Genomic DNA, 17233 nt, shown 5'->3' on the forward strand with positions numbered 1-17233 from the left:
TCTATTAAAAGCTTTATTAACTAAACTTTAAATTATTTATACAAGATTAATATTGGACATATATTCATACAAGATAGTGAAACCATAAAGTTAATAGTATAATATTCTATAATATTGATATTTAATAAGTTCCGTATTTGATATTTATATTAGTTAGTTCTAATTATTTTATAAATACTATAAAATTAAGTAAATTTTATCTATCTATAATAGATAATAATCCAAATATGAAGTGATTGTTAAATATTATTTTGATATTATAATTTTATATAAATAAATATATATTATATTTATATATAACCTTTAAGAATAAATACAAAGATTATCATATTTACACCTCATCGAAAATATCTTGGAAATACGTTATAACTCTGTCAACAAGATTACTGGGCTATTAGCTACGATATGAATTAAACTATTAAACTATTTTAATTTAGTTTTACCATTCTTCTTCACTAGACACCTATTTTATTATTTTCTGAACATCACTTGCTAATGGTGTTATTCCGACCATTTTAATAAATTATTATATTATTTTTGGTTAGGATTAGTAGATTCTACAATATGCATTGATGTAACGTGGAACTAATAAGTTTTTATAATACAAAAGAATATCATGCAAAACTAAAGAAGAAGCTTTAAATGTATTTTGATAAATATTTGTAAAACTATCTTTTATTTTATTCTCTTATCCAAGGATCATATTATCTTGATATAAATTCTAATTACTTATAGTTTAGTCTAAAAGTGAAAATATATTTAAGTCTAGGATAATAGAAACTTCAGACAAAATAAATAATGCTTCTTCTACGCTTGTATTTCGATGCTTTAATTATTTTACTGGTTCAGAGAATAAATCATATAATTTAGGTTAAGGGCATTAGTATTATTGACGATGTTATAATTTTTCCTCATTCTAATGTGAGATAAATGTGGAATTGATAAACCGCTAAATAATAGGACTTATCACTATATTTGCTATATCATTTTAATATTATTTTGCTTAATAATCTGTCAAAACTACTATTACATCCGGATAAATAATTCCTTCAAGTAACCGTTCATCAATAATATCCTTAGCTTAACCTTTATATATTTCTTTTAGATCATATAGAATATCTAAAAATTCACGATATTCTTCCCCAGAAATACAATTAGTCAACTTTTATATTTATGTATTCACATAATCAAATATAATTGAAGTACTAACAGTGTTCATGTTTATTAGTAAGTGGATTGCTGAATTGCCGCCTAAATTTCCAATTTCCAATAATTTTAACTTGGCATACTCTGATATCTCTTATAAATTTTCTGATATAATTCTTGCACTACTAGCTGCAAGCATTATATCTTGTTTAGCTTCAAATAGGAGAAAGTCATAAAACTCATCAATCTAAATCGAACATGCTTTAAATTCCTTTGAGTTTTATAATGCTATCTACACAAATTTATACAGTTCATGATTGACTGATTAAAGCGATTGTGTATGTCTTACTGACGAAAGAATTTATATATAGAATTCATTTAATTAGGGCTGCTTTTCTTACAGTAGCAGTGTAGTTATTTATTATAAAAATAAATTTACTTACTAAGTTTATTTGAGTGGTGTAAGCTTTTATAATTAAACTAATATTTACGGTAACTAAACATTAAATGATTTCATTATTGATTTGAAAGAACAATTATTAAGATAAATATAATATATATATTTTAATTACATTTTAATTTTAATTTCCACTCCCTGCGCCAATAATGAGCTCCGAAATTGGTATGACTAACGCTGAAGGTATGATGGTTGATAACTTTATCCCTAGAAAATGTTCTGCTACCAATAATATCATTGGGCCTAAGGATCATAACTCTATTTAAATCAACATCGCTCAACTTAATGATGATTGTAAATATAAGAGCAATACTGTAGCATTTGCAATTTCTGGCCCAGTCAGGAAAGCTGGTAACTCTGATGCTGCCTTCAATTTACTTGCCTAAAAAGCTGGTTTGATCAAGCTTGAATGATACTAATATTTTCATATATAAATTTATATTAGCAATAATTGAAAATTACTAATAGATAGATATGATTTATAAAGGAGTTTCAATTATTATATATTGTTACTGCTATTATTAAAATTGATTATTTTTTCACTCCTTAAATTAATTTCATCCGGATGAGGATTCTGAGCTTTATGTTCAGGGGAAGGTCTGAGGTCTGAGCACTCGAGAGGAGTAATCTAAGTTGGGACCAGAAAAAATTATTGAAATCTGACTTGACAGGATCTTCAGTTAAATTCCTCAATCAACTTCTATTATTAGATTTGTTGATAACCCAATTCAGACTACGGATTTGAAATTTACCTCTATTTTGTTATGATTAATCTTTTTAAATTGATATATAAACGGTATTATATAAATGAGATTTAGCTTATGAGAAATGAATCAAAATAGAAGGGTTTACAAATATTTATTTATCAATTATTTAACAAGATTGTATAATTATTTCAACTAGTTTTACATTCAATTATTATTATAATCTATTACTATCATCGATGTAAGCTTATAAAATTATTATAAACTATATAGTGATTGTAGCAAATAATCTTAATATTATATTTATCACATTCTGAATCTTGTAAAGGATATAATGTATTTAATTACTATACAATAATATTTATGTATGTACTATATTAACTATTAGTTAAAACTAAGTATAAGGTTAATTGTTTAAACCATCAAATGGATCTAAATTTTGTTTATCTCGTACTATACGATTTATTACTAAACTAAGAAGTAAATTTGCTAATTGAGGGTCTTTAATATCATTGTAAGTTATAATAAACAGCGAGGTACCAACTCAGGAACCGCGTGGTACCAGCCCAGGAACCGCGTGGTACCAGCCCAGGAACCGCGAGGTACCAGCCCAGGAGCAGCGTGGTACCAGCCCAGGAACCGCGAGGTACCAGCCCAGGAGCAGCGTGGTACCAGCCCAGGAACCGCGTGGTACCAGCCCAGGAGCAGCGTGGTACCAGCCCAGGAACCGCGAGGTACCAGCCCAGGAGCAGCGAGGTACCAAGTCAGGAACCGCGAGGTACCAGCCCAGGAGCAGCGTGGTACCAGCCCAGGAGCAGCGTGGTACCAGCCCAGGAGCAGCGTGGTACCAGCCCAGGAACCGCGAGGTACCAGCCCAGGAGCAGCGTGGTACCAGCCCAGGAGCAGCGAGGTACCAAGTCAGGAACCGCGAGGTACCAGCCCAGGAACCGCGAGGTACCAGCCCAGGAGCAGCGTGGTACCAGCCCAGGAGCAGCGAGGTACCAGCCCAGGAGCAGCGTGGTACCAGCCCAGGAGCAGCGAGGTACCAGCCCAGGAGCAGCGAGGTACCAAGTCAGGAACCGCGAGGTACCAGCCCAGGAACCGCGTGGTACCAGCCCAGGAGCAGCGAGGTACCAAGTCAGGAACCGCGAGGTACCAGCCCAGGAGCAGCGAGGTACCAGCCCAGGAGCAGCGTGGTACCAGCCCAGGAACCGCGAGGTACCAGCCCAGGAGCAGCGAGGTACCAGCCCAGGAGCAGCGAGGTACCAGCCCAGGAGCAGCGTGGTACCAGCCCAGGAGCAGCGTGGTACCAGCCCAGGAGCAGCGAGGTACCAGCCCAGGAGCAGCGTGGTACCAAGTCAGGAACCACGAGGTACCAGCCCAGGAGCAGCGAGGTACCAAGTCAGGAACCGCGAGGTACCAGCCCAGGAGCAGCGAGGTACCAGCCCAGGAGCAGCGAGGTACCAAGTCAGGAGCAGCGAGGTACCAGCCCAGGAGCAGCGTGGTACCAGCCCAGGAGCAGCGAGGTACCAGCCCAGGAGCAGCGTGGTACCAGCCCAGGAGCAGCGAGGTACCAGCCCAGGAGCAGCGAGGTACCAAGTCAGGAACCGCGAGGTACCAGCCCAGGAGCAGCGAGGTACCAGCCCAGGAGCAGCGTGGTACCAGCCCAGGAGCAGCGAGGTACCAAGTCAGGAACCGCGAGGTACCAGCCCAGGAGCAGCGAGGTACCAAGTCAGGAACCGCGAGGTACCAGCCCAGGAACCGCGTGGTACCAGCCCAGGAGCAGCGAGGTACCAAGTCAGGAACCGCGAGGTACCAGCCCAGGAACCGCGTGGTACCAGCCCAGGAGCAGCGTGGTACCAGCCCAGGAACCGCGAGGTACCAGCCCAGGAACCGCGTGGTACCAGCCCAGGAGCAGCGAGGTACCAAGTCAGGAACCGCGAGGTACCAGCCCAGGAGCAGCGAGGTACCAGCCCAGGAGCAGCGTGGTACCAGCCCAGGAGCAGCGAGGTACCAAGTCAGGAACCGCGAGGTACCAGCCCAGGAGCAGCGAGGTACCAGCCCAGGAGCAGCGTGGTACCAGCCCAGGAGCAGCGTGGTACCAGCCCAGGAGCAGCGTGGTACCAGCCCAGGAGCAGCGAGGTACCAGCCCAGGAGCAGCGTGGTACCAGCCCAGGAGCAGCGAGGTACCAGCCCAGGAGCAGCGTGGTACCAGCCCAGGAGCAGCGTGGTACCAGCCCAGGAGCAGCGTGGTACCAGCCCAGGAGCAGCGTGGTACCAGCCCAGGAGCAGCGAGGTACCAGCCCAGGAGCAGCGTGGTACCAGCCCAGGAGCAGCGAGGTACCAGCCCAGGAGCAGCGTGGTACCAGCCCAGGAGCAGCGAGGTACCAGCCCAGGAGCAGCGTGGTACCAAGTCAGGAGCAGCGAGGTACCAGCCCAGGAGCAGCGTGGTACCAGCCCAGGAGCAGCGAGGTACCAAGTCAGGAACCGCGAGGTACCAGCCCAGGAGCAGCGTGGTACCAGCCCAGGAGCAGCGAGGTACCAGCCCAGGAGCAGCGAGGTACCAGCCCAGGAGCAGCGAGGTACCAGCCCAGGAGCAGCGTGGTACCAGCCCAGGAGCAGCGAGGTACCAGCCCAGGAGCAGCGAGGTACCAAGTCAGGAACCGCGAGGTACCAGCCCAGGAACCGCGTGGTACCAGCCCAGGAGCAGCGTGGTACCAGCCCAGGAGCAGCGAGGTACCAGCCCAGGAGCAGCGAGGTACCAAGTCAGGAACCGCGAGGTACCAGCCCAGGAGCAGCGTGGTACCAGCCCAGGAGCAGCGAGGTACCAGCCCAGGAGCAGCGAGGTACCAGCCCAGGAGCAGCGAGGTACCAAGTCAGGAACCGCGAGGTACCAGCCCAGGAGCAGCGAGGTACCAAGTCAGGAACCGCGTGGTACCAGCCCAGGAGCAGCGAGGTACCAGCCCAGGAGCAGCGAGGTACCAAGTCAGGAACCGCGAGGTACCAGCCCAGGAGCAGCGAGGTACCAGCCCAGGAGCAGCGTGGTACCAGCCCAGGAACCGCGAGGTACCAGCCCAGGAGCAGCGAGGTACCAGCCCAGGAGCAGCGAGGTACCAAGTCAGGAACCGCGAGGTACCAGCCCAGGAGCAGCGAGGTACCAGCCCAGGAGCAGCGTGGTACCAGCCCAGGAACCGCGAGGTACCAGCCCAGGAGCAGCGAGGTACCAGCCCAGGAGCAGCGTGGTACCAGCCCAGGAGCAGCGAGGTACCAGCCCAGGAGCAGCGAGGTACCAAGTCAGGAACCGCGTGGTACCAGCCCAGGAGCAGCGAGGTACCAGCCCAGGAACCGCGAGGTACCAAGTCAGGAACCGCGTGGTACCAGCCCAGGAGCAGCGAGGTACCAGCCCAGGAGCAGCGAGGTACCAAGTCAGGAACCGCGAGGTACCAGCCCAGGAACCGCGTGGTACCAGCCCAGGAGCAGCGAGGTACCAGCCCAGGAGCAGCGTGGTACCAGCCCAGGAGCAGCGAGGTACCAACTCAGGAACCGCGTGGTACCAGCCCAGGAGCAGCGAGGTACCAGCCCAGGAGCAGCGAGGTACCAAGTCAGGAACCGCGAGGTACCAGCCCAGGAGCAGCGTGGTACCAGCCCAGGAGCAGCGTGGTACCAGCCCAGGAACCGCGAGGTACCAGCCCAGGAGCAGCGTGGTACCAGCCCAGGAGCAGCGAGGTACCATCCCAGGAGCAGCGTGGTACCAGCCCAGGAGCAGCGTGGTACCAGCCCAGGAGCAGCGAGGTACCAAGTCAGGAACCGCGAGGTACCAGCCCAGGAGCAGCGAGGTACCAGCCCAGGAGCAGCGTGGTACCAGCCCAGGAGCAGCGAGGTACCAGCCCAGGAGCAGCGTGGTACCAGCCCAGGAACCGCGAGGTACCAGCCCAGGAGCAGCGTGGTACCAGCCCAGGAGCAGCGTGGTACCAGCCCAGGAGCAGCGTGGTACCAGCCCAGGAGCAGCGTGGTACCAGCCCAGGAACCGCGAGGTACCAGCCCAGGAGCAGCGTGGTACCAGCCCAGGAGCAGCGTGGTACCAGCCCAGGAGCAGCGAGGTACCAAGTCAGGAACCGCGTGGTACCAGCCCAGGAGCAGCGAGGTACCAGCCCAGGAGCAGCGAGGTACCAAGTCAGGAACCGCGAGGTACCAGCCCAGGAGCAGCGAGGTACCAGCCCAGGAGCAGCGTGGTACCAGCCCAGGAACCGCGAGGTACCAGCCCAGGAGCAGCGAGGTACCAGCCCAGGAGCAGCGTGGTACCAAGTCAGGAACCGCGAGGTACCAGCCCAGGAGCAGCGAGGTACCAGCCCAGGAGCAGCGTGGTACCAGCCCAGGAACCGCGAGGTACCAGCCCAGGAGCAGCGTGGTACCAGCCCAGGAGCAGCGAGGTACCAACTCAGGAACCGCGTGGTACCAGCCCAGGAGCAGCGAGGTACCAGCCCAGGAGCAGCGAGGTACCAAGTCAGGAACCGCGAGGTACCAGCCCAGGAGCAGCGAGGTACCAACTCAGGAACCGCGTGGTACCAACTCAGGAGCAGCGAGGTACCAAGTCAGGAACCGCGAGGTACCAGCCCAGGAGCAGCGAGGTACCAACTCAGGAACCGCGTGGTACCAGCCCAGGAGCAGCGAGGTACCAACTCAGGAACCGCGTGGTACCAACTCAGGAGCAGCGAGGTACCAAGTCAGGAACCGCGTGGTACCAGCCCAGGAGCAGCGAGGTACCAACTCAGGAACCGCGTGGTACCAACTCAGGAACCGCGTGGTACCAGCCCAGGAGCAGCGAGGTACCAACTCAGGAACCGCGTGGTACCAGCCCAGGAGCAGCGAGGTACCAACTCAGGAACCGCGTGGTACCAGCCCAGGAACCGCGTGGTACCAGCCCAGGAGCAGCGTGGTACCAGCCCAGGAGCAGCGAGGTACCAAGTCAGGAACCGCGAGGTACCAGCCCAGGAGCAGCGAGGTACCAGCCCAGGAGCAGCGTGGTACCAGCCCAGGAGCAGCGTGGTACCAGCCCAGGAGCAGCGAGGTACCAACTCAGGAACCGCGTGGTACCAGCCCAGGAGCAGCGAGGTACCAGCCCAGGAGCAGCGAGGTACCAAGTCAGGAACCGCGAGGTACCAGCCCAGGAGCAGCGAGGTACCAACTCAGGAACCGCGTGGTACCAGCCCAGGAGCAGCGAGGTACCAAGTCAGGAACCGCGAGGTACCAGCCCAGGAGCAGCGAGGTACCAACTCAGGAACCGCGTGGTACCAACTCAGGAGCAGCGAGGTACCAAGTCAGGAACCGCGAGGTACCAGCCCAGGAGCAGCGAGGTACCAACTCAGGAACCGCGTGGTACCAGCCCAGGAGCAGCGAGGTACCAAGTCAGGAACCGCGAGGTACCAGCCCAGGAGCAGCGAGGTACCAACTCAGGAACCGCGTGGTACCAAGTCAGGAACCGCGAGGTACCAGCCCAGGAGCAGCGAGGTACCAGCCCAGGAGCAGCGAGGTACCAGCCCAGGAGCAGCGAGGTACCAACTCAGGAACCGCGAGGTACCAGCCCAGGAACCGCGTGGTACCAGCCCAGGAGCAGCGTGGTACCAGCCCAGGAACCGCGTGGTACCAGCCCAGGAGCAGCGAGGTACCAGCCCAGGAGCAGCGAGGTACCAGCCCAGGAGCAGCGTGGTACCAGCCCAGGAACCGCGAGGTACCAGCCCAGGAGCAGCGAGGTACCAGCCCAGGAGCAGCGTGGTACCAAGTCAGGAACCGCGAGGTACCAGCCCAGGAGCAGCGTGGTACCAGCCCAGGAACCGCGTGGTACCAGCCCAGGAGCAGCGAGGTACCAGCCCAGGAGCAGCGAGGTACCAGCCCAGGAGCAGCGTGGTACCAGCCCAGGAACCGCGAGGTACCAGCCCAGGAGCAGCGAGGTACCAACTCAGGAACCGCGTGGTACCAGCCCAGGAGCAGCGAGGTACCAAGTCAGGAACCGCGAGGTACCAGCCCAGGAGCAGCGAGGTACCAGCCCAGGAGCAGCGTGGTACCAGCCCAGGAGCAGCGAGGTACCAACTCAGGAACCGCGTGGTACCAGCCCAGGAGCAGCGAGGTACCAAGTCAGGAACCGCGAGGTACCAGCCCAGGAGCAGCGAGGTACCAGCCCAGGAGCAGCGTGGTACCAGCCCAGGAGCAGCGAGGTACCAGCCCAGGAGCAGCGAGGTACCAGCCCAGGAGCAGCGTGGTACCAGCCCAGGAACCGCGAGGTACCAGCCCAGGAGCAGCGAGGTACCAGCCCAGGAGCAGCGTGGTACCAAGTCAGGAACCGCGAGGTACCAGCCCAGGAGCAGCGTGGTACCAGCCCAGGAACCGCGAGGTACCAGCCCAGGAGCAGCGAGGTACCAGCCCAGGAGCAGCGAGGTACCAGCCCAGGAGCAGCGAGGTACCAGCCCAGGAGCAGCGAGGTACCAGCCCAGGAGCAGCGAGGTACCAAGTCAGGAACCGCGAGGTACCAGCCCAGGAGCAGCGTGGTACCAGCCCAGGAGCAGCGAGGTACCAGCCCAGGAGCAGCGAGGTACCAGCCCAGGAGCAGCGTGGTACCAGCCCAGGAACCGCGAGGTACCAGCCCAGGAGCAGCGAGGTACCAGCCCAGGAGCAGCGTGGTACCAGCCCAGGAGCAGCGAGGTACCAACTCAGGAACCGCGAGGTACCAGCCCAGGAGCAGCGAGGTACCAGCCCAGGAGCAGCGTGGTACCAGCCCAGGAGCAGCGAGGTACCAGCCCAGGAGCAGCGTGGTACCAGCCCAGGAACCGCGAGGTACCAGCCCAGGAGCAGCGAGGTACCAGCCCAGGAGCAGCGTGGTACCAGCCCAGGAGCAGCGAGGTACCAACTCAGGAACCGCGTGGTACCAGCCCAGGAGCAGCGAGGTACCAAGTCAGGAACCGCGAGGTACCAGCCCAGGAACCGCGTGGTACCAGCCCAGGAGCAGCGAGGTACCAGCCCAGGAGCAGCGTGGTACCAGCCCAGGAGCAGCGAGGTACCAACTCAGGAACCGCGTGGTACCAGCCCAGGAGCAGCGAGGTACCAGCCCAGGAGCAGCGAGGTACCAAGTCAGGAACCGCGAGGTACCAGCCCAGGAGCAGCGTGGTACCAGCCCAGGAGCAGCGAGGTACCAAGTCAGGAACCGCGAGGTACCAGCCCAGGAGCAGCGTGGTACCAGCCCAGGAGCAGCGTGGTACCAGCCCAGGAACCGCGAGGTACCAGCCCAGGAGCAGCGTGGTACCAGCCCAGGAGCAGCGAGGTACCATCCCAGGAGCAGCGTGGTACCAGCCCAGGAGCAGCGTGGTACCAGCCCAGGAGCAGCGAGGTACCAAGTCAGGAACCGCGAGGTACCAGCCCAGGAGCAGCGAGGTACCAGCCCAGGAGCAGCGTGGTACCAGCCCAGGAGCAGCGAGGTACCAGCCCAGGAGCAGCGTGGTACCAGCCCAGGAACCGCGTGGTACCAGCCCAGGAACCGCGAGGTACCAGCCCAGGAGCAGCGTGGTACCAGCCCAGGAGCAGCGTGGTACCAGCCCAGGAGCAGCGTGGTACCAGCCCAGGAGCAGCGTGGTACCAGCCCAGGAACCGCGAGGTACCAGCCCAGGAGCAGCGTGGTACCAGCCCAGGAGCAGCGTGGTACCAGCCCAGGAGCAGCGAGGTACCAAGTCAGGAACCGCGTGGTACCAGCCCAGGAGCAGCGAGGTACCAGCCCAGGAGCAGCGAGGTACCAAGTCAGGAACCGCGAGGTACCAGCCCAGGAGCAGCGAGGTACCAGCCCAGGAGCAGCGTGGTACCAGCCCAGGAACCGCGAGGTACCAGCCCAGGAGCAGCGAGGTACCAGCCCAGGAGCAGCGTGGTACCAAGTCAGGAACCGCGAGGTACCAGCCCAGGAGCAGCGAGGTACCAGCCCAGGAGCAGCGTGGTACCAGCCCAGGAGCAGCGTGGTACCAGCCCAGGAGCAGCGAGGTACCAACTCAGGAACCGCGTGGTACCAGCCCAGGAGCAGCGAGGTACCAGCCCAGGAGCAGCGAGGTACCAAGTCAGGAACCGCGAGGTACCAGCCCAGGAGCAGCGAGGTACCAACTCAGGAACCGCGTGGTACCAGCCCAGGAGCAGCGAGGTACCAAGTCAGGAACCGCGAGGTACCAGCCCAGGAGCAGCGAGGTACCAACTCAGGAACCGCGTGGTACCAACTCAGGAGCAGCGAGGTACCAAGTCAGGAACCGCGAGGTACCAGCCCAGGAGCAGCGAGGTACCAACTCAGGAACCGCGTGGTACCAGCCCAGGAGCAGCGAGGTACCAAGTCAGGAACCGCGAGGTACCAGCCCAGGAGCAGCGAGGTACCAACTCAGGAACCGCGTGGTACCAAGTCAGGAACCGCGAGGTACCAGCCCAGGAGCAGCGAGGTACCAGCCCAGGAGCAGCGAGGTACCAGCCCAGGAGCAGCGAGGTACCAACTCAGGAACCGCGAGGTACCAGCCCAGGAACCGCGTGGTACCAGCCCAGGAGCAGCGTGGTACCAGCCCAGGAACCGCGTGGTACCAGCCCAGGAGCAGCGAGGTACCAGCCCAGGAGCAGCGAGGTACCAGCCCAGGAGCAGCGAGGTACCAGCCCAGGAGCAGCGAGGTACCAGCCCAGGAGCAGCGTGGTACCAGCCCAGGAGCAGCGAGGTACCAAGTCAGGAACCGCGAGGTACCAGCCCAGGAGCAGCGAGGTACCAGCCCAGGAGCAGCGAGGTACCAAGTCAGGAACCGCGAGGTACCAGCCCAGGAGCAGCGAGGTACCAGCCCAGGAGCAGCGTGGTACCAGCCCAGGAACCGCGAGGTACCAGCCCAGGAGCAGCGAGGTACCAGCCCAGGAGCAGCGTGGTACCAGCCCAGGAGCAGCGAGGTACCAACTCAGGAACCGCGTGGTACCAGCCCAGGAGCAGCGAGGTACCAAGTCAGGAACCGCGAGGTACCAGCCCAGGAGCAGCGTGGTACCAGCCCAGGAGCAGCGAGGTACCAAGTCAGGAACCGCGAGGTACCAGCCCAGGAGCAGCGAGGTACCAGCCCAGGAACCGCGTGGTACCAGCCCAGGAGCAGCGTGGTACCAGCCCAGGAGCAGCGAGGTACCAGCCCAGGAGCAGCGAGGTACCAGCCCAGGAGCAGCGTGGTACCAGCCCAGGAGCAGCGAGGTACCAGCCCAGGAGCAGCGAGGTACCAGCCCAGGAGCAGCGTGGTACCAGCCCAGGAGCAGCGTGGTACCAGCCCAGGAGCAGCGAGGTACCAGCCCAGGAGCAGCGTGGTACCAGCCCAGGAACCGCGTGGTACCAGCCCAGGAGCAGCGAGGTACCAGCCCAGGAGCAGCGTGGTACCAGCCCAGGAGCAGCGAGGTACCAGCCCAGGAGCAGCGTGGTACCAGCCCAGGAACCGCGTGGTACCAGCCCAGGAGCAGCGAGGTACCAGCCCAGGAGCAGCGTGGTACCAGCCCAGGAGCAGCGAGGTACCAGCCCAGGAGCAGCGTGGTACCAGCCCAGGAGCAGCGAGGTACCAGCCCAGGAGCAGCGTGGTACCAGCCCAGGAGCAGCGAGGTACCAGCCCAGGAACCGCGTGGTACCAGCCCAGGAGCAGCGAGGTACCAGCCCAGGAGCAGCGTGGTACCAGCCCAGGAGCAGCGAGGTACCAGCCCAGGAACCGCGTGGTACCAGCCCAGGAGCAGCGAGGTACCAGCCCAGGAGCAGCGTGGTACCAGCCCAGGAGCAGCGAGGTACCAACTCAGGAACCGCGTGGTACCAGCCCAGGAGCAGCGAGGTACCAAGTCAGGAACCGCGAGGTACCAGCCCAGGAGCAGCGAGGTACCAGCCCAGGAACCGCGTGGTACCAGCCCAGGAGCAGCGAGGTACCAGCCCAGGAGCAGCGAGGTACCAGCCCAGGAGCAGCGAGGTACCAGCCCAGGAGCAGCGAGGTACCAGCCCAGGAGCAGCGTGGTACCAGCCCAGGAGCAGCGAGGTACCAGCCCAGGAGCAGCGAGGTACCAGCCCAGGAGCAGCGAGGTACCAGCCCAGGAGCAGCGAGGTACCAGCCCAGGAGCAGCGAGGTACCAGCCCAGGAACCGCGTGGTACCAGCCCAGGAGCAGCGTGGTACCAGCCCAGGAGCAGCGAGGTACCAGCCCAGGAGCAGCGAGGTACCAGCCCAGGAGCAGCGAGGTACCAGCCCAGGAGCAGCGAGGTACCAGCCCAGGAGCAGCGTGGTACCAGCCCAGGAGCAGCGAGGTACCAAGTCAGGAACCGCGAGGTACCAGCCCAGGAGCAGCGAGGTACCAGCCCAGGAGCAGCGAGGTACCAAGTCAGGAACCGCGAGGTACCAGCCCAGGAACATGTAGATACTAAAAATGATAGTAAAAATAAGGTTAAAAACAATCAGATCATACCAATTATCGTAAACTTCTTTTCTCCTTCAACCTCTTCGATATTATATAAATAATAACCAGTATTATAATAAGGCCGCCAAATGCTCCAAATGCAGGTCCAATGTAATAAGTCCAATGCACAGGTGGAGGTGGAGGTATATAAGGCGTAAACGTCCCATCAGAATTATCTAAACCATTTTTACCAGAAATAACACTAAAAGGACTTAATTAACTTTTAATCTCTACTCCTGCATCTACATAATCCTTAGGAAGGACAGTATAAGCATAATTTTCTAGACAAAAGTCATTTTTGCCTATTTCTACATAAAATGAACCTTCTGAACCCCATTCTATACCCCAAGAATTTTGAACAACCCAAACGTCAATCCCTTTATATTTACCATACCCCACTATAATAACTTAATGATTAGGAGTACCTTCACACCCATAATTCTATAATACAGTATTACCATCATAACCTGCAAATGCTATCTAGGTGCTCTCATTACTATCATACTTTATTTTTGAGATCACTGCAAAACCTCTCGCAAGGTAAGACTTAGCAAGACTTATGTTCATGTTGGTTTTATTCATTAGGGAGATGACAGGTGTTTAAGCCCCAGATGTAATGTTATATGGTAAAAGAAAATTCGTGGGGTCTAAATTTGGTGTGAGATACCTATTTTCCTCATGGAATAATTAATAATTTTGCGCATCAAACTCGTAATTTTTAGAAACTTCAATGGTTGGAAAGATGGTGGGGCTAGCTACAAAATAAGCAAGAGCAAAGGCAAAATCCCCAGATTCGCAGTATTTTGACGATCCGAACGTATTAGAAATGAGCCATTGTACTGATAATTTTAAATCTGTCGCCAGAAGCTGAAACTCTGATTAAGCAATTGTTGTTTAACTACGGAGTATAATATTTCCAAAAAGTGCATTGGTTGCAAAGGCCCATGATGACTTGCAAGATTTCTAATTAAGTGGTAAAGTAAGAACCCCCTATGTGCGCAAATCAATCTATGGTGGAAGAGTACCAGATTCAATAACACCTAATGTATTAGCTATAGAGCAAATTTCTATTTAACAATTGGCAGGATCAGCTATAACTTTATTTTAGCTAGGAATAGTTAAATTTGTATCAAAAATACTCGTAATCACAATATTGGTATTTCTTCTAGATTATCTAAGATAGCTATTATAATTTTAGCAAAAATTAATTTTAGCAGCGTCCTAATATTCTTTCTTATATTTAAGCAGGAAACTTTGATATGCAATATCGCATTTTTGCTCCATCGATTAAAAAAGTAATATAGCTATCATTTTTATGAAAAGATATTTGATATTAATTACTATATAATAATGCAAGAAAAATAAATTCAGTCCCGAAAAGTAATAATTTCATCTTTTCTAGCCACAGATCGCTTATATTTGATCGCGGGAATCCCAATACCCAAGCAACTCAGTACTTAAACGTGGTCACAGTCTAGATTCATCAGCCTTAACAGACTCGGATTTACTTTGCATGCTTTGGTCAGAAACCCGATCCAAACACATCCTATGCCTTTATTCTGGCAATACAGCTCTAACGTAGAAATTTGAATGGCTGAATCCTAGACAACTGAAACTGCGGTAATTTCAGCATACGTCACTATGCAGTGCTGCGCGCCACGGAATATCACGTCGAACCGAGACTGCAGTTTGTGCAATCCGGGAAACGCGCTGTCGCAGGATTTAGCGATTTCTTCCGCTAAGCAGTCCATTGCAGTACGCGATAGAACGACGTAGCGAATCGGTCGTAAGTTTCGCGCTGAGGGGCAGAACTTAGTAATGTCGATAATATCCGAAATAAACTCTTTCGGGAGTGGCTAGGGGGCGAAGCGCCTGACCGATCGCCTGAACTTGATTGCACCCTCAACAGTGTGGGGTGGCTCCAGCGGCTCAGAATCAGGCTCTTTGTCGAAAATGGTGATAGCCCCAACAGGGCAAATTGCGTAGCAATGGCCACAGCTCATGCAAGAATCAGGTCTGGCAAAAATAGGCATTTTATCTATGAACTAAAACGCTTTCGTTGGGCAAATATTGTAGCAAGCTTGGCAGCCAACACAGTTCGCAAGAATTTTAATTGACATTTATACAAAAAGAAAGTATATGTATTTTATATAATTATTATTTAGGATTTAGTAATAGATAGTTTTTTATAATAAACTTCATAATAGATAACTTAAAACATACTAAAAATCAAATAAAGTTAATAATTGAAATTTAGAATTATAATCATATTATTTTGAAAAATTTGATTTTTCTTTGAGTGCTTGTTATTCTAGAAAGAATGATCAGTTCAGCAGCTAGTGGGGGGGTTCTATCTATTGTAGCAGTCAGTGAGTTAAAGACAATGTGAATTTATTGTCATAATATATAAGGAAATTATTTAGAATACACATAAATTAATTTTAATGTAAATGTTAAAATTTATCAATAGTTGCCTTATAAATTTGGCTTAGATTTAAAAATATTTAAATAAAGATACAAAATACTAAAATTTAATGGTTTTTAAGAGTAAGCTGTTGCCTTATCCGTACATATAAGAAAAAATAACCTTCATTACTACAACTTATATTAAATATTTATAATATAATAACTATTTTTCGTTTCACCAACCACTCCTAAAAATGTCCATGCAATTTATACAAGTTCCTATTGCACCAAATCGTATTTCAGCTTTAAAACGCTAATGGAAAGATATCGCAACAAAAATAACTACAATGCATTTAGATATTCGTTTCAATTTTCAACTTAAGTGTGTTGAAATTCGAACAAATGATAAAACGGAGGATCCAAAGTCAATAGAGCGATCTAAATAATATATAGAAGCGATTAATCAAGGATTTATGGCACCAGATGCTGCAGCATTGCTATCTTTTGATGACGTTTTTATCGAATCTTTCGAACCTGGTGACGTTAAAATTTCTTTAAAAGGTGATTCTTTAGAACGTGCATTAGGTAGAATTGCAGGGCAGGGAGGTAAAGTAAAAAATACAATTGAAAATGCAACCAAAACTAGAATTGTTATCATGGGTAAAAAAATCAGTGTACTAGGAACACCGTAATGTGTTAAGTGTGCTAGAGGAGCTATTTGTGATTTAATATTAGGTAGTGATGCCAGTAAAGTGTACATGAGATTGCAAGGAATTAATGACAGATTCTAGAAGTGAAAACTATGATATTTATTTTAGCTAGTGAAAATATATATTCATTAATATTACGTGGTTTATTTTAGTTTGATTTTTATATTCAGAGTTATCAATGGTTAAATCTGTTTCCTACGAGTTATTATAAATTTTAATATTTTTAAAATAATTATTATTATAAATATAACATGCATTATATTATAAAATTAAATTATATAAAATGAAAGCATTTTGATATTATTAGTACCATATCATTCTATCACTTTACTGTAAAGTTTATCTCGAAAATTAAAAATCTCAATGCCAAATTGATTCAATTTAGTATATTTATTTGATAACTCGAGTATAAATATTATTAGTCATTAATACAAATTATTTAGTCTAATTTTTGTATAAACTTAAGTGCAATATATATTTAAAATTATTAACTACATTATATTGTATAAATTTTATTATGATTTATACTGCAGGAATTCTTAAATGCATAATTAGGATTTCAATATAGCTAAAAATTAAACCTTATATAGTAAATGTAGAAATAAAAACAACTAACTTTGATAGAGTTTTATCAAGATCATGCTTCTCATTTAATAAAACAACTTTCCTATTAACCACAATTAATCATATAATGTCTTATATGCAAGATATATCCATTTCTATTCGGTCTGGACAGTCTGAGAATTCGATTATAAACGAAGATGCATGTTACAAGGTCATCACTTCATATGATGCTAATGTCTATATGGAATCACATACTTATGATGATAATTATATCTCTTCAAGCGGCTTTAAGTTATTTGCATAATCAATAGAATCTTTTACTCTTTGAATTTCAGCTCCCATTTTTAATGCATAATTAGAAACTACTCAAGCTATTTAATATATTATATAAATGGTTAGTTTCTCAGAGACTATACAGTTGTTCGATATTTTCTTTATATCCATAAATACTTTACTTTTTTCTGTTACTGTAGATATTAATTTAAGAAAATGAATAACATTAAATAGCATATCTGATAACTCTTTAATTACATTATAATATTAGTCATAAAAATTATAAGTAAATTTATATTAGTATGTATATTCAACAAGAATATTACTACTATGGATATTTGAGTTTGACAGTTTCATTTGATTTTTCTGATATAACGATGAATATTTACTAAATATCATCAAAATAATATTAAAGAAAATGTGATACTACCCCTGTTTATTAATCATTATATTAACCACTAGGTAAAAATTTAGGAAATTTACAATCATTGCATTCTCAATGAATCAGTAAATAAAGCTT

General features: G+C 50.0%; 5 protein-coding genes across 5 annotated transcripts; 3 read left to right on the forward strand and 2 right to left on the reverse strand. All coding sequences in view use genetic code 6, as the record gives it.

Moving 5' to 3' along the window:
- Positions 1 to 325: 325 nt before the first annotated feature.
- Positions 326 to 1663, reverse strand: SS50377_28812 (uncharacterized protein; the record flags this gene model as incomplete). The annotated part of the gene is made up of 1 exon (XM_067912566.1): positions 326 to 1663. The coding sequence occupies one exon, from the start codon at positions 1661 to 1663 to the stop codon at positions 326 to 328; it is 1338 nt and encodes a 445-aa protein (XP_067760089.1).
- Positions 1664 to 1752: 89 nt separating this feature from the next.
- Positions 1753 to 2016, forward strand: SS50377_28813 (40S ribosomal protein S21; the record flags this gene model as incomplete). The annotated part of the gene is made up of 1 exon (XM_067912567.1): positions 1753 to 2016. One exon carries the CDS (start codon positions 1753 to 1755, stop codon positions 2014 to 2016), a length of 264 nt encoding a protein of 87 aa, XP_067760090.1.
- Positions 2017 to 14127: 12111 nt separating this feature from the next.
- SS50377_28814 (Nitroreductase) lies at positions 14128 to 14880 on the reverse strand (the record flags this gene model as incomplete). Its single annotated transcript, XM_067912568.1, has 1 exon — positions 14128 to 14880. One exon carries the CDS (start codon positions 14878 to 14880, stop codon positions 14128 to 14130), a length of 753 nt encoding a protein of 250 aa, XP_067760091.1.
- A 540-nt stretch (positions 14881 to 15420) lies between these two features.
- On the forward strand, positions 15421 to 15963 carry SS50377_28815 (RNA-binding protein PNO1; the record flags this gene model as incomplete). Its single annotated transcript, XM_067912569.1, has 1 exon — positions 15421 to 15963. The coding sequence occupies one exon, from the start codon at positions 15421 to 15423 to the stop codon at positions 15961 to 15963; it is 543 nt and encodes a 180-aa protein (XP_067760092.1).
- Positions 15964 to 16393: 430 nt separating this feature from the next.
- On the forward strand, positions 16394 to 16768 carry SS50377_28816 (uncharacterized protein; the record flags this gene model as incomplete). Its single annotated transcript, XM_067912570.1, has 1 exon — positions 16394 to 16768. The coding sequence occupies one exon, from the start codon at positions 16394 to 16396 to the stop codon at positions 16766 to 16768; it is 375 nt and encodes a 124-aa protein (XP_067760093.1).
- Positions 16769 to 17233: the final 465 nt, after the last annotated feature.

The sequence above is a fragment of the Spironucleus salmonicida genome (genome assembly GCF_000497125.1).
Source record: "Spironucleus salmonicida strain ATCC 50377 chromosome Unknown tig00000052, whole genome shotgun sequence".
In the NCBI taxonomy this organism is placed as follows: domain Eukaryota; phylum Fornicata; order Diplomonadida; family Hexamitidae; genus Spironucleus; species Spironucleus salmonicida.